This window comes from Cetorhinus maximus, chromosome 29 (assembly GCF_964194155.1).
Source record: "Cetorhinus maximus chromosome 29, sCetMax3.hap1.1, whole genome shotgun sequence".
Lineage (NCBI taxonomy): Eukaryota > Metazoa > Chordata > Chondrichthyes > Lamniformes > Cetorhinidae > Cetorhinus > Cetorhinus maximus.
The window spans coordinates 16,040,014-16,064,647 of record NC_135907.1 but is presented as its reverse complement, the minus strand read 5'-3'; the positions used below and the strand labels follow the sequence as shown (position 1 = coordinate 16,064,647).

The 24,634-nt window shown below is 44.9% G+C and overlaps 1 protein-coding gene across 1 annotated transcript in view; it reads right to left on the bottom strand.

The window, feature by feature from the left end:
• LOC144669295 (serine/threonine-protein phosphatase 6 regulatory subunit 3-like) overlaps positions 1-24,634 on the bottom strand; it is a 99,714-nt gene that overhangs the window by 63,705 nt on the left and 11,375 nt on the right. The window contains exon 2 of the mRNA XM_078531639.1: positions 16,709-16,941. Within this exon, the coding sequence (XP_078387765.1) occupies positions 16,709-16,935 (227 nt within the window). The 5' untranslated portion in view covers positions 16,936-16,941. The remainder of the gene's footprint in view (positions 1-16,708; positions 16,942-24,634) is intronic.

The window sequence follows — 24,634 nt, the reverse complement described above, 5'->3', positions numbered from 1 at the left end:
AAAACACATCACATGCAAATCTCACTCTCTTACTCCATGAAGCACTTGGATGCCAGGTGCAAAGCTCCCTCACTGTTCCAGTGGCTTTCTTTAACTAAGGCTATGCAGCACCAATGTGAGGTTGCAGCTAGGTTGAAAAAGGTATTATTCCACTAGTTTTGATTTAACCGGTTGCGAAAGAAAAAACAGAAGTTTTTTTTTGCAGGTCAGATTAAACTGAAATCTGAATTCAGGAATTAAATTTCCTCCCACAAGCTCCCTGGTGGTTTAGTGGGTAAATGTTTTTCCCACTGAGGCACATAGAACAGGAAGATCTATGGTTTGATAGCTGCTCTGTGCTGAGTATTCTAGCTTCAGAGCAAGACCCTAGTGGAGAGGGGAACGGTGGGAAAGTAAAAAAGGGGAGGGGGAACAATTCGGCCTGTAGTTGCCCCTCTCCCTTGTCATAAGAACACAAGAGATAGGAGCAGAGGGTAGACCATACAGCCCATCGAGCCTGCTCCACCATTCAATATGATCATGGCTCTTCTCGGGCTTCCACTTTCCCACCCACTCCCCATATCCCCTAATTCTGAGACCAAAAATCTGTCTACTTCCACTTTAAACATATTCAATGATGAAGCATCTGCAATCCTCCTGGGAAGAGAATTCCAAAGATTCATAACTCTGGGTGAAGTAATTTCTCCTTATCTCAGTCCTAAATGATCAACACCTGAGACTGTGCCCCCATGTTCTAGATTCCCCAGCCAACAGGAACAATCTCTCTGCATCGCCCTTATCAAACCCCTTAAGAATCTTGAATGTTTCAATGAGATCGCCTCTCTATTCTTCTAAACGCCAGAGTATATGGGCCAATTTACTGTCTCTTATCATAGGACAAGCCTCGTCCCAGGGATCAATCTGGTGAACCTTTGCTGGACTACCTCCAATTCAAGTACATCCTTCCTTAAATTTGGGGGACCAAAATTGCACAAATACTCCATACATGGTCTCACCAAAGCCCCATACAAATGTAGCAAGATTTCTTTATTACTGTAACTTTATTACTTGCAATGAATGCCAACATGCCAATTGCCTTCTTTGTACATGCGCATGAAAGTCTCTCTGAACATCAACATTTACAAGTTTCACATGTTTTAAAAAAATAATCTGCTTTTCTATTCTTATGACTAAAGTGAATAATTTCACTTTGCGGTCTCTACATTAGGGAGAACAAACGCAGAATGGGTGACCATTTTGTCGAACACATTCACTCAGTCCATAAGCATGACACTGACCTCCCAGTCGCTTGCCATTTCAATGCACCATCTTGTTCTCATGCTCACATTTCTGTCTCTGGCCTGCTACAACGTTCCAGTGAAGCCCGTGCAAGGTAGAGGAACAGTACCTTATCTTCCGATTAGGCACTTTACAGCCTTCTGGACTCAATATTGAGTTCAACAAATTCAGACCATGAACTCTATCCTCCATTTAATTTTTGTTTCCCCAAGTGCCAGTCTATATCTTCTCATGTTTATGCTTTCAGACAGTGCTGACCTTTATTCTGCTATTCACACCCACTCTGGAACAATCCTTTGTTTCTTTAATAGTATTATCACTCCCTTTGTCTTTGGTTCTATGATAATCTTTGTAATGTAATCTTCCCCGCCCTCGAGCCTATTCTTGACCTTCTGTTTTGCTCCACCTGCCCTCCCTCCACTTTTTCACCAGCATAAACCCAACATATCTCTACTTCTCTTCAGTTTCAAAGAAGGGTCATATTGGACTCAAAGTATAGAATGCTTGGGGGAACTTAAAAAGGAAATTAGGACAGCAAAAAGGGGGCATGAAAAAACACTGGCAGGTAAAATGAAGGAAAATCCAAAGTTATTTTACAAGTACCTTCAGAGTAAGAGGATAACTAGGGAAAGAGTAGGGCCCATTAAGGACCATAGTGGTAATTTGTGTGTGGAGCTGGGAGACGTAGGTAGGGTTCTAAATGAATGCTTTGTGTCGGTGTTCACAAGTGAGAGGGACGACGTGGTATAGAAATCAGGCAGAAGGATGTGATATAATTAAAGAAATTAGCATAGAAAGGGAGGAGGTTCTAAGTGGTCTGACAGGCTTAGAAATAGATAAATCTCCAGGCCCGGATGAAATGTATCCCAGGCTGTTGAGTGAGGCAAGGGAGGAGATAGCAGGGGCGCTGGCAATAATTTGCAATACCTCTCGGGCCACAGGAGAGGTGGAGGACAGCCAATGTGGTACCGTTATTCAAGAAGGGAGGAAGGGATAAACCAGGGAACTACAGGCCAGTCAGTCTAACCTCAGTGGTGAGGAAACTATTGGAAGCAATTCGGAGGGACATAATTAATCTACACTTGGAGAGGGAGAGATTAATCAAGTACAGCCAGCATGGTTTTGTTAAGGGGAGGTCATGTCTGACCAATTTGACTGAATCTTTCGGAGAAGAGGTGACCAGGTGTGTAGATGAGGGCAATGCATTTGACGTAGTCTACTTGGACTTCAACAAGGCTTTTGATAAGGTTCCGCATGGGAGACTGATTACGAAGCTAAGAGCCCATGGGATCCAAGGCAATTTGGATCCAGAATTGGCTGAGTGGCAGGAAGCAGAGGATCATGGTCGAGGGGTGTTTTTGTGGCTGGGTACCTGTGTCCAGTGGGGTTCCACAGGGAGCGGTGATGGATCCCTTGCTTTTTGTGGTATAGATAAATGATTTAGACTTGAATGTAGGAGGGTTGGTCAGTAAGTTCGCGGATGACACGAAAATTGGTGGGGTGGTAAATAGTGAGGAGGGTAGCCTTAGGTTACAGGAGGACACAGATGGGCTGATCAGTGGCAAATGGAATTTAATCCGGATAAGTGTGAGGTGATGCACTTGGGCAGGACAAACAAGGCACAGGAATACACGATGAATGGTAGGACCCTGGGAAGTACCGAGGATCAGAGGGACCTTGGTGTGCATGCCCACCGGTCCCTTAAGGTAGCGGGACAGGTAGATAAGGTGGTTAAGAAAGCATATGGGGTACTTGCCTTTATCAGCCGAGGCATAGAATATATGAGCAGGGAGGTTATGCTGGAACTGTATAAAACGCTGGTCAGGCCACAGCTAGAGTATTGCATGCAGCTCTGGAATCAGCATTATAGGAAGGATGTGGTTGCACTAGAGAGAGAGTGCAGAGGAGATTTACCAGGATGTTGCCTGGGCTGGAGAGTTTTAGTTATGAGGAGAGATTGGATAGACTGGGGTTATTTTCCCTGGAGCAGAGGAGATTGAGGGGAGACATGATTGAGGTGTATAAAATTATATGGGGCACAGATAGAGTAGACAGGAAGAAACTTTTCCCCTTGGTGGAGGGATGAATAACCAGGGGGCATAGATTTAAGTTAAGGGGCAGGAGGTTTAGAAGGGATGTGAGGAAGAATTTTTTCACCCAGGGGGTGGTGGGAATCTGGAACTCTCCGACTGAAAGGGTGATAGAGGCAGAAACCCTCATAACATTGAAGAAGCATTTGGATGTGCACTTGTGATGCCATGGCATAGAAGGCTATGGGCCTAGTGCTGGAAAATGGTATTAGAATAGTTAGGTACTTTTTTGACCGGTGCAGACTCGATGGGCCAAAGCTCCTTTTTCTGTGCTGTAGACCTCTATGACACAAAGCGTTAACTCCATTTCTCTCCCCACAGATGCCAGCATCTCCAGCATTATCTTGCCAATGAAGCTTTTGTATGGCACCTTATCGAATGCCTTTTGGAAACCCAGGTATACTACATCTAATGGTTCCCCTTTACCCTACTACTTACATCCTCAAAAGACTAATAAATTTGTCAAACAGGATTTCCCTTTTGTAAAAACCATGTTGACTTGCTATAATTATACTATGCTTTTCTAAGTGCATTGTTAAGACTTCCTTAATAATAGATTCCAGCATTTTTCCAACAAATAATGTTAAGCTTACTGGCCTGTAGTTCACTGTTTTCATCTCTCCCTCTTTTCTTGAAAAGTGGTGTTACATTTGCCAATTTCCAATCTGATAGGACTGTTCCAGAGTCTAAGGAATTTTTAAAAATTATAGCTAGTACACCCACTGTCTCTGCGGCTATCTCGTTTAGAATACTAGGGTGTGGGCCATCAGGTCCTGGGGATTTGTCGATTTTTGTCCCTTATGTTTCTCCAATAATTTTTCTCTGCTGATATTAATTACCTTGATTTCCTCACTTCTTAGCCCATAGGTGACCCTCTATTTCCGATATGCAACCTGTGTCTTCTACTATGACGATTCATATAAACCCTACCAGTCAAGCAGATGTCAGCCTGTACGAGTATTGCCCCATCGTGCTTTTGCCAGCTCTTTGAAAGTCACGCTCCCCATCTCTTTCTCCATAGGCCTTCATTTTCAAATATTGCTCCAATTCTCTTTTAACAGTTTTCCACCAGCCTTTCAGCCAGTGCATTCCAGGTCTATCTATCATGACTCACACATGAAGACTGAATACCTTGGAGCCAGAGGTGAAAGGTAGAAACTAAACAAGAACTGTTCCTTTCCCCAGTCGAATGTACCAACTGTCTATTTGTTCCTCTACTCTTACAGTAACCAATATCTACCACTATTCCAAATATAAAAACGGAAAATGTTCAGCACATCTTGTAACAACTAGGATAAAAACAAAAAGCTAAAAGCTACTGCGGATGCTGGAAATCCAAAACAAAAACAGAATTACCTGGAAAAACTCAGCAAGTCTGGCAGCATCGGCGGAGAAGAAATCAGTTAACGTTTCGAGCCTTCATGGCCCTTCGGCAGAAGGGCCATGAAGGCTCGAAACGTTAACTGATTTCTTCTCCGCCGATGCTGCCAGACTTGCTGAGTTTTTCCAGGTAATTCTGTTTTTGTTTTGTAACAACTAGGGGTGGGAGTAAGAGAGAGAGAGAGAGAGGGAGGAAGAGAGAGCGGAGGAAGGGAGAGAGGGAGGAAGGGAGAGAGAGAGAGAGAGGAAGGGAGAGAGAGAGAGAGAGGAAGGGAGAGAGAGAGAGAGAGGAAGGGAGAGAGAGAGAGAGAGGAAGGGAGAGAGAGAGAGAGAGGAAGGGAGAGAGAGAGAGAGAGGAAGGGAGAGAGAGAGAGAGAGGAAGGGAGAGAGAGAGAGAGGAAGGGAGAGAGAGAGAGAGAGGAAGGGAGGGAGAGAGAGAGAGAGAGAGAGAGGGGAAGGGAGAGCGAGAGGAAGGGAGAGCGAGAGGAAGGGAGAGCGAGAGGAAGGGAGAGCGAGAGGAAGGGAGAGCGAGAGGAAGGGAGAGCGAGAGGAAGGGAGAGCGAGAGGAAGGGAGAGCGAGAGGAAGGGAGAGCGAGAGGAAGGGAGAGCGAGAGGAAGGGAGAGCGAGAGGAAGGGAGAGCGAGAGGAAGGGAGAGCGAGAGGAAGGGAGAGCGAGAGGAAGGGAGAGCGAGAGGAAGGGAGAGCGAGAGGAAGGGAGAGCGAGAGGAAGGGAGAGCGAGAGGAAGGGAGAGCGAGAGGAAGGGAGAGCGAGAGGAAGGGAGAGCGAGAGGAAGGGAGAGCGAGAGGAAGGGAGAGCGAGAGGAAGGGAGAGCGAGAGGAAGGGAGAGCGAGAGGAAGGGAGAGCGAGAGGAAGGGAGAGCGAGAGGAAGGGAGAGCGAGAGGAAGGGAGAGCGAGAGGAAGGGAGAGCGAGAGGAAGGGAGAGCGAGAGGAAGGGAGAGCGAGAGGAAGGGAGAGCGAGAGGAAGGGAGAGAGAGAGGAAGGGAGAGAGAGAGGAAGGGAGAGAGAGAGGAAGGGAGAGAGAGAGGAAGGGAGAGAGAGAGGAAGGGAGAGAGAGAGGAAGGGAGAGAGAGAGGAAGGGAGAGAGAGAGAGGAAGGGAGAGAGAGAGGAAGGGAGAGAGAGAGGAAGGGAGAGAGAGAGAGAGAGGAAGGGAGAGAGAGAGAGGAAGGGAGAGAGAGAGAGAAAGGGAGAGAGAGAGAGGAAGGGAGAGAGAGAGAGGAAGGGAGAGAGAGAGAGAGAGGAAGGGAGAGAGAGAGAGAGAGGAAGGGAGAGAGAGAGAGGAAGGGAGAGAGAGAGAGGAAGGGAGAGAGAGAGAGGAAGGGAGAGAGAGAGAGAGAGGAAGGGAGAGAGAGAGAGGAAGGGAGAGAGAGAGAGGAAGGGAGAGAGAGAGAGGAAGGGAGAGAGAGAGAGAGGAAGGGAGAGAGAGAGAGAGGAAGGGAGAGAGAGAGAGAGGAAGGGAGAGAGAGAGAGAGGAAGGGAGAGAGAGAGAGGAAGGGAGAGAGAGAGAGAGGAAGGGAGAGAGAGAGAGGAAGGGAGAGAGAGAGAGGAAGGGAGAGAGAGAGGGAGGGAGAAACAGAGTTAACATCTCAGACAAAACAAAAACAGAATTACCTGGAAAAACTCAGCAAGTCTGGCAGCATCGGCGGAGAAGAAATCAGTCAACGTTTCGAGCCCTCATGGCCCTTCGGCAGAACTGCAGCATAGTTTCAACAAGGGAGAAATATAAATTGGTTTAAGGTGGGTGGGGGGGGGGGGGGGGGGGGGGGGGGGGCGGGGGGGGGAAGAGACACATTGAGGGTGTGGTGTGAGCAGATAATGATCAAAAGATGTCACAGACAAAAGGGTCAAAGAGGTGTTGAAGGTGGTGGTCTTTGTCTGAGAAAAGTGCTAATTAAGAATGGAAAACAGGATATTCAAAGTACAGCTCTAGTGGGGGTGGGGTGGAAAGACTAAAGGTTTTAGTTTTAGATTTAAAAATAATGGAAATAGGTGGGGAAAGAAGAATCTATATAAATTATTGAAAAAAAAAGCGGGTGGGGGGGTGAAAAGAAACGGGGTGGGGATGGGGGGAGGGGGAGTTTAAGATCTAAAGTTGTTGAATTCAATATTCAGCCCAGAGGGCTGTAAAGTGCCTAGTCGGAAGATGAGGTGCTGTTCCTCCAGTTTGCGTTGGGCTTCACTGGAACAATGCAGCAAGCCAAGGACAGACATGTTGGCAAGAGAACAGGGTGGAGTGTTAAAATGGCAAGCGACAGGGAGGTTTGGGTCTTTCTTGCGGACAGACCGCAGGTGTTCCGCAAAATGGTCGCCCAGTTTGCGTTTGGTCTCTCCAATGTAGAGGAGACCGCATTGGGAGCAACGAATGCAGTAGACTAAGTTAGGGGAAATGCAAGTGAAATGCTGCTTCACTTGAAAGGAGTGTTTGGGCCCTTGGACGGTGAGGAGAGAGGAAGTGAAGTGGCAGGTGTTGCATCTTCTGCGTGGGCATGGGGAGGTGCCATAAGTGGGGGTTGAGGAGTAGGGGGTGATGGAGGAGTGGACCAGGGTGTCCCGGAGGGAACGATCCCTACGGAATGCCGTCAAGGGGGGTGAAGGGAAGATGTGTTTGGTAGTGGCATCATGCTGGAGTTGGCGGAAATGGCGGAGGATGATCCTTTGAATGCGGAGGCTGGTGGGGTGATAAGTGAGGACAAGGGGGACCCTATCATGTTTCTGGGAAGGAGGAGAAGGCGTGAGGGAGGATGCGCGGGATATGGGCCGGACACGGTTGAGGGCCCTGTCAACGACCGTGGATGGAAAACCTCGGTTAAGGAAGAAGGAGGACATGTCAGAGGAGCTGTTTTTGAAGGTAGCGTCATCAGAACAGATGCGACGGAGGCGAAGGAACTGAGAGAATGGGATGGAGTCTTTACAGGAAGCGGGGTGTGAGGAGCTGTAGTCGAGGTAGCTGTGGGAGTCGGTAGGCTTGTAATGGATATTGGTGGACAGTCTATCATCAGAAATTGAGACAGAGAGGTCAAGGAAGGGAAGAGAAGTGTCAGAGATGGACCATGTGAAGATGATGGAGGGGTGGAGATTGGAAGCAAAATTAATAAATTTTTCCAGGTCCCGACGAGAGCATGAAGCAGCACCGAAGTAATCATCGATGTACCGGAGAAAGAGTTGTGGGAGGGGGCCGGAGTAGGACTGGAACAAGGAATGTTCCACATACCCCATAAAGAGACAGGCATAGCTGGGGCCCATGCGGGTACCCATAGCCACACCTTTTATTTGGAGGAAGTGAGAGGAGTTAAAGGAGAAATTGTTCAGTGTGAGAACAAGTTCAGCCAGACGGAGGAGAGTAGTGGTGGATGGGGATTGTTGGGGCCTCTGTTCAAGGAAGAAGCTAAGGGCCCTCAGACCATCCTGGTGGGGGATGGAGGTGTAGAGGGATTGGACATCCATGGTGAAGAGGAAGCGGTTGGGGCCAGGGAACTGGAAATTGTTGATGTGACGTAAGGTGTTAGAGGAATCACGGATGTAGGTGGGAAGGGACTGGACAAGGGGAGAGAGAAGGGAGTCAAGATAACGAGAAATGAGTTCCGTGGGGCAGGAACAGGCTGACACGACCGGTCTGCCAGGACAGTTCTGTTTGTGGATTTTGGGTAGGAGGTAGAAGCGGGCCGTCCGAGGTTGGGCGACTATCAAGTTGGAAGCTGTGGGAGGAAGATCTCCAGAGGAGATGAGGTCAGTGACAGTCCTGGAAACAATGGCTTGATGTTCTGTGGTGGGGTCATGGTCCAGGGAGAGGTAGGAGGAAACGTCTGCGAGTTGACGCTCAGCCTCCGCGAGGTAGAGGTCAATGCGCCAGACAACAACAGTACCACCCTTGTCAGCGGGTTTGATGACAATGTTGGGGTTGGACCTGAGAGAACGGAGTGCAGTGAGTTCAGAGAGAGACAGATTAGAATGGGTGAGAGGAGCAGAGAAATTGAGACGGCTCAGACCTGGAAGAGGTTAAGAAATGTAACAGTTTTTAAGCCTGTGCTGTGCCAGGGAAAGGTGGGGAGAACAAAAGAGAAGGTCTGGCATAGGGCAGAAGAGGTTAAATGACAAAAGGGATGACAGTGCAAGACAAAAGGAACAAGTAAAGAAACAAGAGATGCGTCTCTTGTTCAAGATTCAAATGTAAATAGCAGAATCCATTCCCATTGGTACCTCCTCTTGGCCCATCTTTTGTTTCTTTACTTGCCCCATTACCATCTTCAAATGTTCACGCCATCATTCTTTGTTATTTAATCTCTCCTGCCTTCCAGTCTATCACAGACTTTTGTTCTTTCCTTTCCCTGCCTCAAAACGTGCTTAAAACCTATTACATGTCTAATTTTCCAGCTCTGGCGAAAGCTCAACCTGAAAAAAGTTAACTCTGCTTCTCTCTCTCCACAAATACTGCCTGATCTGCCAGGTACTTCCAGCAGTGGTTGCCTTCAGATTCACAGTATCTTCAGTATTTTGCTTCTACCACGATACTGTTGCCCAACTACTTTCATTACATCAGGCTGCAGCTATTGGCAATAGCTAACAATTGCTTTGCAACCACTTGAGTTTTTTTGTGACCTGTGAGCCAGTTGAGAATGAACGGACCAGCCTCCTGCTGCATTAAGAAAAGCCCCTTTAATCCAGCGCTGTATTTCATTGCTGCGTCGCCATGTTTCCGGAAGTGATGCAACAGGTAAAGGGAAGGTCAATTATTGCAAAATAAAAGGTGCTGGAAATACTCAGGTCTGGCAGCAACTGCGGAGAGAAATAGTATTAATATTGGAGTCCAATATTGCTCTTATTTTTGTGTCAATCATTGTGAAACAGTTCTTTGCACAATGTTATTAGTCAAAATGTTTCATTGTGCCATTGTTGCAACTGACTCTGAATTTGTAGAATACAAACATGATCTGTTGTCAAATCAGCAGAGTTTATCAACCTAAGAATACAGCTACACGGTGTGCTTCGAAGGGTATGAAACTTCTCCATTTTCTGCCCAAGTTAACGCACTCTTCCCAGTTAGCAAAAAATCACTACTTTGTTCCTTTCTGCACGTCTGCCATCCACCCCCACATTCACATTTATCGGAAGCAAGTGCCTGTGTCAACATCCTCTAAGAGCAAGGTACGGAAGACAACTTCTCTCAATTCCCTCGTTCTCCTTTATTCTTTCATGAGATGTGGGTGTCACCGGCAAGGCCAGCATTTGTTGCCCATCCCTGATTGCCCATGAACTGAGGGCAGTCGAAAGTCCACCACAATGCCGCGGGTCTGGAATCACATGTCAGCCAGGCCAGGTTGGGATGGCAAATTTCCTCCCTTAAAAGGACACTAGTGAATCAGGAGGGGTTCTACAACAACGATGATAGTTGTCATGGTCACCATTGCTGAGACTAGTTTTATATTCCAGATTTTATTAATTGAATTTAAATGCCACCAGCTGCCATGGTGAGATTTGAAGTCATGTTTCGGTAGCATTATAGATTACCCAGACCAGTGACATTACCATTACACCACCATCTGCCCCTTCCACTAGGGAGGAGCCTGCCACATCACCGTTGTGATTATAAACATGACATACTCCACACTTTTAGTATCAGCATGTTATTTTTAAAAATTGTTGCTATCGAAACCAAGAAAAATTGCTACCGATGCATTGTTATGGCTCATTAAGTAAACGTTTGCTTCTGAGTCACATGGTCATGGGTTTAAGGCCATGACTCCAAGGCCAACACTTCGGCACTGTACTAAGGAAGGGTTACATTTACCAGAGGCACCACCTCTCTTACGAGACTTTAAACCCAATAAGGCACTATATGCCTATTGACTCAAGTAAATGTAAAAGATTAATGGCAATATTTGAAGAACAGCAGGGAGTTGGCTCACCAATATGGGCAACATCCAACAGCACCATTCACACCTGCGACTTCTACCATCTAGAAGGGCAGCAGATACATGAGAACAACACCACCTGCAAGTGGCCCCCTCCCAAGCCACATACTATCCTAACTCGGAACTAAATGGTGGTTCTTTCACTGTTGCTGGGTCAAAATCCTGAACTCTCTTCCTAACAGCACTGTGAGTGTACATAGACCGCATGGACGGCAACGGTTCAAGGCGGCGGCTCACCACCACCTTCTCAAGGATAATTATGCCCACGTCTGTGAGCGAATAAAAGAAAAACTGGTAGCACATTTCACTGCTTTGCGCGGAATGTTGATGTGTTCAAATTGGCCGGCATGTTAACCTACATAACATTAGTGACTGCACTTCAAAAGTAATCCACTGGCTGTAAGGAGATCAAAGTGATGATGTGCTGTAGGCTTTGGGGCAGTTTTGGTCTTAAGTGTTGAAGTATCACCATGTGCCTGCAGAAGGAAGGTAGAACTCTTGAATGAAAGGTGTTCATGTAGGTTGAGCTCCAGTTTCCACGCAACCTACATAATGAACATTTAAACATACAGGGAGATCAACGCCCACAAAGTGGACAGCCTTGGTTCAGTAAGTAGCTCTCTCATCAGAGCCAGAAGCTTATGGGTTCAAGTCACCCCCCAGACTTGAACTGACACGTTTGTGCAATACTGAGGGTGTGCTGCACTGTCAGAAGTGCAGCCTTTCAACTGAGACGTTAAACAGAGGGCCTCTCAGGTGGATGTGAAAGATCCCATGGTGTTATTCAAAACAGGGTTAGGTTCTCCCCAGTGTTCTGGCTAATAGTTATCCTTCAACCATCACCAAAATCAGATCACCTGGTCATATTGCTGTTTGTGGGACCTTGCTTGCACAAATTTATTGATGTATTTCCTACAACAGTGACTTCTCTTCAAAAGCACATAATTGGTTGTAAAGCATTTTGGGATGTCCCAAAGTGGTGAAAGGGGTTATATAAATGCAAGTCTCTCAAACTGGCATGATTTTTTTTTAAAAAAAAGCTATTTATTGTAATCAGAAAGTTTTTTTTATTTCATTTATATATATATATATATCGTATGAATCAGAATTTATAAGATTCAAGGTGTTTGACACAATTACTGCAGCCATTATTTTTTTTTTAGGTAAAAATTGCAACTATTCTGCATCTGGAACAGCTGCAAAATAAAATGAACCTTTCTGTACTATTTTTGGTGGTGCTAGTTTGGGGGAGGAATGTTGGCAAGGACACAGGAACCCCCCCCACCCCCCCAGCTCTGTGCACAGTACCGTCAGATGCAATAATCTCTTCTTGATTCCGAGAAGGAGGCACACAGAACTCAGGTTTTATGTTTCATTTGACAGATGTAATTTTTAAACAATTCAGCTCTCCCTCAGTGCAGCATTAGAATATCAATCTAAATTATGAGCTGAAAGCTCTTGTGCAGTACGAATCCATAATCTTCTGACCCAGATGCAAGATTCTGTCAATTGACACACAACATTATAAATTTCATCAAAAGCAACACCAGAAGCATCAGTCTGATATTTTTCTATAACTTGTTCTGGTGCATAATTAAATCAAAATTTACTGCAGTTGGGGGGGGGCGGTGAGAGGGGAAACAAAGAGAATTAAATGTAAATTTAGAACCAATATCTTCAGTTACCAGGAGGATTACTGCTTTAGCGTGACCGAATAACTAAAATTACATTTTTATTACAGGACTTTTACCAGTGTTCTGGGATCCTCTTCTGTCATTCTGTCCATTTATAATTAGGTTCCAGTAGTTTATGGTGTTTGAATAAGTAAATTCAGTTTTTATTGCCAGGGATTTAGTATTTTTACTGGTGCTTTGTGGTTCCTAATCGGCAGTTCTATCCCTTCCTGCAGAAAATGCAAATTAGCAGAGTTGATCATGTGAGGTGACTTAATGGATACAATAGAGGCCTTGGAAACACTCAGGCCCATGATAATATTTAGCCTAAAGCATTTTTCATTTTCCCATTGAATTTAATTGCTGGGTTAATGTTAAAGACACACGATCACAGGTAATGAAAGAACGTTGCGGGGGTGGGGGTCGAGGCGTGGTGCCAGTTCATCATTAAAGGGACATGCAAGAGTTCGGCACCAAAATTTGGCTATTTCACCTCAATAGGTCACAGGGCGGCTGCTGTGAGAAATGGAAAAATACTACACTGGTTCTCCGATAAGGGGTTCGCCAAGGGTGGGACTGAGGCAGAACAGAGGGAAAGGAGCTTTACTATATATAGAACAGTCATATACCTGATCTCAGAATGCTTGATGATGAAACTGGTTGTCTGAATTGGCGAATGGCCCATTTCCGAATTTTAATATCGCTCACCAGAGTATGCATTAAAGAGAGTTTAAAATAAAGCAAGGATATTGCAACAAAAGGAATTACTGCGCCATGAGGTTTCATACTTCTTGCAATGCTCACTTTCAACATGCTACAAGCAGTTCTAGAGCTAAGAGGTTAGATGGCTAAGGATCTTGGAGGACACTCATGCATGCCCTTTGTTACTTCTGGACTCGGTTATTTCAATGGCCCTTGACCAGACTCCCACCTACCACCCCCACTTTAACAAAACTCTGCTCTCTGTATTGTAGCTCACACCAAGTCTCATCCCCCCTTCAACCTTGTGCTCACTGGCTGATACAGGCTCCTGGTCCAGCAATGCCTCAATTTTAAACTTCTCATCCTTATGTTCAAACCCTTCCAAGGCCACGTTCCTCATCCCTTTTGGTTACCTGTCCCAACATCGCTTTACATGGCTTGGTCGCAAAGGTCTTATACATAAAATAACTGCACATTATTGATGACCAAAGGGTCAGGGGTTGGTTTTCTGAGGGGGTGATAACAGTAGATTTGAAAAAGAGGAAGACGGCATCAAAAGAGAGGGAACCATTCACAATATCAGCATGGCACCTGAAAGGGAAATTGAGTGGTCAGCAATTTATGGGGAAGGAGGGTTGAGAAAGCTAAAGGTGGGTCTCATGGGCAAGATGAGCTTGGAGATGCCTATATGGGGTGGGGGGTGGGGGGAGAGAGAAAGAGAAAGATGCAAGGCAAAGGAGGGATGCAGCAAAGGGGGCTGAACAAATGGTCTCAATGTTTGAGACAAAGTTGTCCATGACTTCCTTGTAACAATTTTAATATTTCATGGTTTATGCATTTGAAAAGCATGGTGCAGAGGCACTGTTATATAACTGCTAACAAACTGGCTCTCTTAGCGGCACTCTGGCCTCTGAATTATTGCTGGCGCAAGAACACAACTGGGCAGACTCTGGTGCACTGGCAACTACTGCAGTGCTAATGGAGTACTGGGCTGTTGGAGATATGTTTTATGGATGTGATGTTAAACCAAGGCAACCTCTGCCTGCTCAGGTAAAAGATCCCAAATATCTATTTGTGGAGCATCAGGGAATCGTCCTGATGCGCGACCAATGTTTCAATGAACCAACATCAAGAAGAGATTATGTTGTTATCCATGTATTTTCTGATTACTGCATTTGTCTACGTTACAAAAGTTTAAAAAGTAATCCATTATTTGAGTAATGAGATGTTCTACTCCTGGACGAGACAACTAAATGCTCCATATCAGATGAGGACCCTGTCAGCCTTGAATGGCACTCTCTCCAATTGAAGAGGGTAGCAATGCTTGTCCTTCCAGTGCTATTTAGATGTGCCCACCCACTGAATAAATATTGAATCCAACAGGAATTAATCACAAAGATAAAAACAAAAAGCTAAAAGCTACTGCGGATGCTGGAAATCCAAAACAAAAACAGAATTACCTGGAAAAACTCAGCAGGTCTGGCAGCATCGGCGGAGAAGAAATCAGTTAACGTTTCGAGCCTTCACGGCCATATATTTGGTTAGAAATATTAAGCAAATAGAAACCAAGGAAAATAATGCATCTTATAATGCATTTCACAGTGACAAAAATAACCTTGTTTCCTCACATTTCTTTTTGCAGGTGGAGCAGATAGCGAGGCAAGAGAATGAACTGAACTCATATTCAAGGGGGGAAATCTACTATACACAGAGTTATAAAAATATTGCTGGGGCACTGGTTAGGGCTGTGTTGGTACTGTGGGAGGGTGAAAACAGTTTGCAGAGATTCAAATAGAGCTGAGGAAAAGATGGGCATTGATCTGGAAGTGACAACCATGTCAAAGGACCTGTGAGACAAAAGGGAAGTTGAAGATGGGGAAGCAGTTAAGGAGGAAAGGGGTCAAGGGCAGGATTTTTTTTGGGGAATGGGGAAATTAACGGGATTCTGAAAGGTTTACGGTTGAGGAGTTGGAACCAGTAACAATGCCACTAACGGATCAGCAATCAGTGACTTCCGGCTTGAAACCGTGGTTGGGGATGACTGGGTTCCGACTAAGCTGTGATGGCTTTCTAGGCAAGCATTCTACCGATGCTGACTGTGCAGAGGCACACATGAAAGAGCAGGCACGTGGATGAGATATGAGAGTATGCCTGGTGCCTGTGAAGTCACACTTAGCAACAACCAGTTACTATAGCAGAAAAGGGGATTAAAATTTAGCGAGCAAAATATATTAAAACTGTTCACATGATCTCAAATCAAGGATTTATTCAGTGTGACTATTAAGGCTATTTTACTGTTTACAATCCTCTGGCAAACAGACAGTGGGTTCTGGAGTTTCCTTTCAAAAAGATTGCAAAACTCTTGATACTGTTGGTTACTGCCATAAGATGGAGCTCACAGGATATTGGGTTATTTTAAGAAACGGAATTAGAGTAGAATTCACCGCCCACCATACAACCCGGTAATGTAGCCACTCTGTTTTAAAGAGGCAGGACTAACCACAGAACAGTCAACTTCAGCCTCATTGTAGCTGTATTTCATGCTACCTCACTACTGGTCACGTCATATCCCATTACGTGCTCCTGTGTGCTAATGCTGATAAATCTAATATTTGCATATCTACAAGCCTTTTTTTTTTAAAATTGAGACTCTCGAGCACAGCACCGAGGTCCATTTTGCGAGGCACCTGCTAGATTGAAGAGGATTTATGGGAGCCAAGGTCCTGTTAAAGCAAGGTAAATCTAGGGAAGGTTAGCAAGGGTGTTTGACAACCAGTAAACCAAAAGCCGCTTGAGGGAGATCCTCCTCCTGAAAAGGAGGTGGGCGTGAAGGAAATTGGCAGTAAAGAAATAAAATTCTGATGAACAGCAATACAAGGCTCAGGATTTAAAAGTCTGCACACTGTTGCAGTAAAGAGGTTGGGGGGGGGGGGGTGCTGAAAGAAGGTTAAGAGGCTACACAACTGAGGCCCTTAGAATGAAGATAGAGATGGTGCAAAGTGTCAACTCCAAGACAGTCTATATAGAAATCAAACTAGATTGTATATTAACATTGTTTTTCTTAAAATAAAGATTCATGCGTAGATATGAACACACATCAATAATTCCCTAAGATGCTGTGTTCTCACTCAGTTTGAGTAGGAAAATAACCCTCGTACACTAGGAAGAAAAATAATTGCTCTCTTCACCTTTCCACTCAGTCTGCAAACGCACTGCCTTGCATGGAATAGAGACACAAGGTCCAAAATCTGATCCCCTCTCTGAAAAGGGATCTGCTGGCTCTGTACAAACAATGGTAAAGCTGGGAATGGGAGAGAAAAAAGAGAAACTAAGGTGTCTACATCTTGATTACTACCCCTCATTAGCTGCTAGAAAATGCACTAGTGTGGAGACTGGGTGAGAAGGGATTGAGTTCAGTCATGATACAGTTGTATGGCCTCACATCATGATCTGTACAGGCTAATAAATGAAAAATTATGGTGCAAATGAGGTACTGGAGGGTAACCAGTACTTATGGAATGCACCCCAACATGTCTTAATATCTTCAGTGAAGGAGGGAAGATTAAAAAAAAGGAAATCCAATCCAGTGTTAAATTTTACCAAATTATCAAACACCTCTCTCCTCTAAAATCAAGCCCTGTGGGACAATCCCTTACTTGTATCGAACTTTCTCGTCCATATCATCAGATGGCTCCATGGTGATGCAGGTGACAAGTGCCTCCATGCTGCTTGGTCGTGTCAGGAACTCCACCAGCTTGCGATTGTTGGCCTTGCACTCCTGTAGGACGTCCTCCTCGTCCATAAGCTCAAAGAGCGTGACATCCTCACGTTCCAGGAGCGTGTCAATGTGCGATGTCGTGTGAAGGTCAAACTTCCAAAACATGATGTGCTGTAGGACACCAAGGAAAGAGGCGGTAAAATCGTGAACCTTGGAAAACTCTAAATACAGTTACACTGTGACCCCTCCTGTCCAGAATGCTTGGGATTGAGTCATTTCTGGGTTTTGGCATTTTCTAGATGCTAGATGCACAACCACAAGTATGTGAACCAGAAAACACTGTGGATATAAATTATTACCTGAAACATAAAAGTGATAAAACACTATCAAGCAACAATAACAATTATTTTACTTATCCAAATACTGTATCTTCCAAGCTTCTGCTCTCAGAGTACTGTACTAAAACGATGTTGAGTTGCTTGGGTCTGTTCAAAACATTTCCAGACAACTGGTGTTTCCGGCAATAATAGGCTGCAGAGGCTATGTTGTATAAGCAATCAGGTATGAAACATGCAACAAATCACGTATATCAAAATTGGACTGCACCCACAGTGGCGCATTTCAGGATTGTTCAATAGCACCTCCCAAACCGGCCATCTCATCATCTAGAAGGACAGCGGCAGTGAGTTCATGGGAACGCCACCACCTCCAAGTCAAAGTCCTAGAACTCGCTATCTAATGGCACTACAAGAGTACTCTCACCACATGGACTACAGCAGTTCGAGATGGCTCACCATCACGACTAGGGCTGGGCAAGAAATTCTGGCCTTGCTAGCAAAGCCCACACCCCAAGGATGAATAGAAAAACATAGGGAGGAAATAAAGGTTAAGACTGCAGCAGCTGTGTGGAGCAGAAAGAGTAGAGGGGCTAGGGACATAAAACTGAGGGGAATCCTGGAGAGAGAAAATAACTTGGAAAATGACGGTGTTCTTCTGATGGCTCAGTTGGCAAATTAAGCTCGTAACTGAGTCACGCAGATATACCCTTAGGGTAAAAGGGTACAATCTGCCCTTGTTTCGGAATGTGTATATATAGTGGACAAGGCAGGAACAGGCTTGGTTATTCAACCATACCCTTGGTCAAGCAACCCAAAGTCCAGACTCATAAATAAAACACAGTTAACTTGGGCAAGGTACCCACCCGCACCACACCCTCCCAAAAAAATTGGCATCCACGGCAGCACTCACCAGTAAAAGTCAAACCCTTCAAGAGAAGAGCACTGAAGTAGTACAGTAGAAAACAAAATGCAGGAAAAAAAAGAGCAAATAGCAGCAAAGAAGGCAGGAACTCTCATTGCATGAAGAGAGTGTTTCATCATTTGAAAAGTGAATGAACAAGCAACAATAGATGGGAAAGAGAGGAGCCAGGGTGAAGTCAAGTAGCCTTGTCAGGCAGACACCATCATCAGCAACAAACACAGGATGGCCATTTAACACAGATCAATAATAAACATATAACTAAATACATATAAGTGTTTACTACTCAGCTTACAATTATTACGCATTGCACATTTTTCCTGTTTCTGCACCTGAAGCACTGGACTGCTAGAAATACTGGACAGGAAAGAATACAGGCCCTTAAAGGGAGCCCACCCAACGTTCTATCCATTAATTTATAGAGACAGAAAAATCAAGCAGGCTGCCCTTGAGAACACACATTCCTCCTTGTCCGATTTCCCTGTACTCAAACAGTAAAATTTGCTCTTAAATGCTTGCCGCAAAATAATTAAACCCTTGTAATCATCTCTCAGTTACAACAGAACTGGTCAGGGGCAATGGCAAAGAAATACATTTAACCACTTCAGAAATTCTTGCCGAAACTCTTAATAAATTGTCAAAATGCAGACGTGACAAATTTTATTCACCATTGGAAGTGGTAGTTTTAAGAAACCTAGCATGGCCAATCTCTTTCTCCCTGTACATCCAGAGGACCAGGTTTAAACATGGAATAACCAGTCGCAGTGGAGCTCAATTTTCATTGTGCTCATTGCCAGGGGTCTTAGAGCAGGCCCAGCTACAAACTGAGTCGCTATTGGATGCTCACTTCCATTTTTCTCCACACAGAACTGCCCAACCTCTCAATGTGGAAATACATTTCATAAGCCAGGAGGTTCAAGGTTCTCATCGCAAAACCACATAGAATTGGGTGATATCATTTCACACAGCAATGCGGTATTAGAATTGGCCTCGAAACCACTGAGTTAGAGGGAAATGGAGATCATCAGGCAAGGCCCCTGCTCCTGGTCACTCCCAAGTCAGAAGGTTGTGAAGGGTTTAAGTCTCACTCCTAGAGACTTTAGCACAAAATCCAGGCTTACACTCTAGCGCAGTACTGAGGGAGTGCTGCGCTGCTGTCTTTCGACGAGATGTTAAACCGAGGCCCTTTCTGCACTCTTGGGCGGATGCAAAAGAAATCCAATATGCCATTTTGGAGAAATGCAAGAAGTTTTCCCCAGTTTCCTAGCCAATATTTATTCCTTAACCAACAGCACAACAAATTACCTATACGGTTATGATCACACTGCTGTTTGTGGGTGCCTGCTGTGCACAAATTGGCTGCCACGTTTCTGACGACAGTGACTACACTGCAAAGACTACCACTGTAAAAAGCTTGGGAACGCCCAGAGGTTGTACATAAGCATAAATCATTTTTTTCCTGCTGCAAAGTACACATCTGGCTATTGGGTAAGGCCCAAATTAAGTTCAACTATAATTTCCTGCCGACCAACAATCAATAGACTGCCAGTATTCACTGCCCATCTCATGTAATAGGAATAGACAATCAAGCTAGGTAGTTAAGAGCTACAGGGAGTGGCAGAAATGCACCCCGGGATGAGTCACTGCCTTCAGCAAAGAAATAACGCAAGGAAAAAAAATACAACTACATCACAGACTGACAGCACCGATTGAGTTAGGGGGATTAACAACTGCTGGGTCAAAGAAGGGGAAATAAGAAATCAAAAGCGTGCACACACATACATGATGCAAACACTACTGGGCCTGGGTTTCAAGCAGCTTAATTCTCACTCTCCAGCCTCAACGATAAAGAACGGCCAACTAAGAGCTACCAGTAATTCGCAACAACTATGATACAGTACTGCAGTATGAGGACCTGTAAGAGATTGGAGGTCAGCAAGGTAAGAGGAGCCAAGCTATAAGGGAGCAGACCGCGGGTGGCTCAAGATGAATTCTGGCATTTGCAACCAGTGCTATATAAAGGAAAAGCCATAACAGACAGCTCTGTAACTCATCTGAAAATAATGTTGGGTTTGAAATGAGTAGCTGTGCCACAGCGTGCATGAAGATTGCTTCAAGTCAGGAATGGATTTGGACGAGTTTAAAAAGATTGTGCTCTCCAGTTTCAAGGCAGATATAGTGAATTGTATGGCCCACTGGAATAGGTCAGCGATTTGAAACTAAAAATTGCACTGCAGTGCATCCATTTTGAGACCTGTCACCTCTTTGAATTACATTTCACTCACTCACTAGATACAGGCGAGGCCCCAAAGGACTGAAGATCTGCGAATGTTGTACCATTATTTAAAAAGGGTGCGAGGGATAGGCCAGGAAATTCTAGGCTGGTCAGTCTGACTTCAGTGGTGGGCAAATTATTGGAATCAGTTCCGAGAGACAGGATAAACTGTCACTTAGGAAAGCAAGGATTGATCCGGGATGGTCAGCTTGGATTTGTTATGGGGAGATCGCGTTTTACTAAATTAATATAACTTTTTGAGGAAGTAACAAGGAAGATTGATGAAGGTAGTGCAGTGGATGTTGTCTACATGGACTTTAGTATGCCATCTGACAAGGTCCCACTTGGCAGACTGGGCAGGAAAGTGAGATCTCATGGGATACAGGGAAAGGTGGCAGGTTGGATCCAAAACTGGCTCAGCGACAGGAAACAAAGGGTAATGGTCAATAGACGTTTTTGTGAATGGAAAACGGTTTCCAGTGGTGTTCCACGGGGCTCAGTGTTGGGGCCCTTGCTGTTTGTTGCATGTATTAATGATCTGGACTTAAATGTAGGAGGCATGATTGGGAAATTTGCAGATGACGTAAAAATTGGCCGTGTAGCCGATAGTGAAGAGGATAGTTGTCGACGCCAGAATGATATCAATGTTTTGGTTGAGTGGGCAGAGAAGTGGCAAATGGAGTTCAAAAGTGCGAGGTAATGCATTTGGGGAGGGCAAGCAAATACTCAAACGGGAAGTTGTGAGAGAGGTTGAGGAAGTAAGAGACCTTGGAGTGCATGCCTACAGGTCCTTGAAGATGGCAGGACAGGTGGACAAGGTGGTCAAAACATATGGAATGCTTTCCTTTATTGGGGAGGTATTGAATGCAAAAGCAGGAATGTAATGATGAAACTGTATAAAATGCTGGTTAGGGCACAGCTGGAATTGTGTACACAATTCTGGTCACATTACAGGAAGGGCATAATTGGTCTGGAGGGTATAAAGGAAATTTACAAGAATGTTGCCTGGGCTTGAAAACTGCAGCTATGAAGAGACTGATAGGCTGGGGTTGTTTTCCTTAGAACAGAAGAGGCTAAGGAAGCTAATTGAGGTGTACAAAACTATGAGTGACCTAGATAGGGTAGACAGGAAAAATTTGTTTCCCCTAGCTGAGGGGTCAATTACCAGGGGGCATAGATTTAGGGTGATTGGTAGAAGGATTAGAGGGTACATGAGGAAAAACTTTTTCACTCAGAGGGCGGTGGGCATCTTGAATTCACAGCCTAAGTTGGTGGTTCAGGCTGAAACACAACTCATTTAAAAGATGCCTGGATCTGCACCTGAAGTGCTGTAGCCTGCAAGGCTATGGGCCAGGTGCTGGAAACTGGGATTAAAATGAGCAGCTAGTTTCTTTTTTCTCTTTTGGCTGGCACAGGCACGATGGCCTGAATGGCCTCTTTCTGCAACGTAACTTTACTATGGTTCTAATTTCTTGAACCAAAATAGGCTGGATTTTAATTCATGTTCATTTATTCAACAACTGATTCCTTCCCATTCTACGTTAACACATTTCGATTGTTAGTCTTCTGAAGGTGTTGACCGAGTGCCCTGGTACATCATGACAGATTTGACCATTGACATAGAATGCTATTCAACCAAGGGAAGCATCACAACTGAGCTCAAACTTGATCTTCTTGCCTGTCGTCTGCTTTGCAGTGAAGCCTGCTGGAAACCAGGGGCATTCAACATTCACCTCCCTAACATTGACTGCTGCCTCAGCTAGCTCAGTTCAGACTGGTAATTGGTCCATGACCTAATAAAGCTCAGACACTCTCAGTCACTGAAGGTGTTGCTCTCATGTTCTAAACTACTCTTTGCAACACCAATTGTGCACTGTGCGTGGGCCTTTGCTCTGAGCCTCAGCTCCATTCCAGTGAAATTAAAAGGCACATCCTCTCCTCGCTCTCCATGTCTCAGTTAACAAGACAGCAAATTCCCAAAATGCTCCATGCCTTACCATTATCTGCCTCTTAGCTTTGCGCAAAACGCCCAGGGAAAGCCCACACAAGTTACATGTGAGCCTTCCTCCTACAGACAGCCGACATTACCGATCAAACTTTTTTATTTCATTCGGTAAGCGCCATTCTGCTTATTGGAAGAGCAAAGACAGACATTTCCTGCACTCATTCTCAAATTGCTATAACACTTTAATGACCTCACCCGCATGTGGGCCGCCCACACACACACTCCAATCCACAAATGACGTCTAGTTCAGGACCAGCCCTGACAGCAAATACAATATTGCACTGCAAGCCCATTCAGCAGATTTGTACCAAGATGTTGCGCAGGAAATCAAAGCCAGACTGGGAGAGATAATGCTTGAGTCAATGTATTTTAATATTAACCACGGTTCAGGATCCATTTCTATTGATGCTCCTTCCCTAAAACTGCTCCCCATTACCATCAGCAGGATTTTATCTGAGCTAAAAATACTCTCCAGATCCAATCCAAGTTTGGAAGCAGAGAAATCTATAAACAAATCATACCACTGGATACTGTTATACTTTATATGTGGACAGGGCACAAAAGTGTCACATGATCATTAATACATTCTCTAAGCCAGTGATCCTTTGACGATTTTGTAATAAATGGTATCCAGTCCTTGCTTTACACATTCCACTTACCACCATCTGCCACATCTAAAACCAGCGAGCAGAATCAAGGTTGAACTGAGATCTGCTTTTCTGGCAAATAGATCATTAAAACCCTTCATGTCCTCAGTAATTCCCTCACACCATCAGACGGTGGTAAATGGAGGTAAAAACAGATACCTACCCTTTAGAAGTCTCCAGATATTGTGCGCAAAGATGAGATAAATGGCTACTCCACGTGGCTGCAGACTGGTACACCTATATATAAAGCCTCTGCTAGAGGAGTTAAAAAAATCATATTAAAGGGCTTTATTTTAAGAGACAGGTACTGAGGGGGCGGTCGGAGCTATGGTATTTGTGAGCATTCTCTAGAGTTTTTTAAAGATGGATTTTAGTTCGTCTTATTAAATTAGAAAATGACTGCAATCCCAGAAGGCCCACCTCTATTGACGGGCATATTAAAGCAAGCTTCTGTTCACACCTGCCATTTTGAACTCCACGCACTGTTTTTTTTTGTCTCATCCCCTATTTTTTCTATTCCCCAACCTGTCATGCAGGAAGTGGCTACTTGCCGGGGCATCGCCTGCAAGTGGCATGGCTCACAGGAATCAAAAACAGTGAGAGTAGACAGGTCAGGCAAAGGCAGCGGATGGCATTCCCAAGCCCCAGCCTTCTCCAGTCGGGTGCTTACCAGTGCGTTTGCCAGTATTAAAAGCCACGAGCCCTCACTTCACTGAGCTAGTTCCTCCCAAAAACATAAAGCCGGGTGTTCAGTCAGCCAGTCTAACGTGGGGTTGTTGTAAGTGCTGCATCAGACTTGTTAGAGTGGCACTTAAATATGAAGCAAAGGAAACAACACACAGCTCCCCCGATGGTGCGGTACTGAGTTACACAGATCACGAGCTTCCAAGTTCGGTCAATGATCTGTGCTGATTTAGCTAATCCAGCTCAAGTAGCAGTTAGATCACTGGGGCTGGTTGGAGGAAAAGAAATCACCCAGCTTTCCAACTTTTGGAGCACTTTCCTATTGCCAGTGGAAAATGTAAATGCAGCTGTGATGCCCATCACAGTCGAATATCCTAACTTTTGCTGCTTTTGCTTACATGTGAAGGATGGCCTCCAGGGCAAAACAGTGGATGGCTATCCTCGGAGGATGAAAAACAGACACAAGGCAGCTTGCTAAGTATCAGCCACAAATTGGCTCTTCCTGGCATTATGAGGCGAAACAGGATGGAAAGCGAGTGCACTTTCCTCTTAAAACAAATGAAATGTTATTTATACACCAGTGGATCTCCTTTGGCATTGCTCATCGATTCACATGGATCCGACACTCGCCTCTCCCTGTGGATGCTGGTGGGAGGCACTCCAGCGTGTAGTGATTGGACTCCATTCCTTCCCACCCCGATGACGTTCTACAAACCTGCTCAACAGCAGAGTTTATAATTCCTTGACTTTACTCTCCAGTTGTAGGAATAGCTGCACCCTTTCATTTTACAGGTTGCTATTCTACTCTGCTTCTGTTACTTTTCCTCAACCAGAAACCTCAAGAAATAAAAAGAGCCAAATTCAACTGTAACCTGCTCCTGATTATTTGTTTTCAGTGAACTTTTAACTTCAATTTCTTTGTTCAAAATGGCAGGCAAGATGGCAATTTGTGGGTATCGATTGGTCCAGTGTGACGCAATTAGAAAAGACTCATCA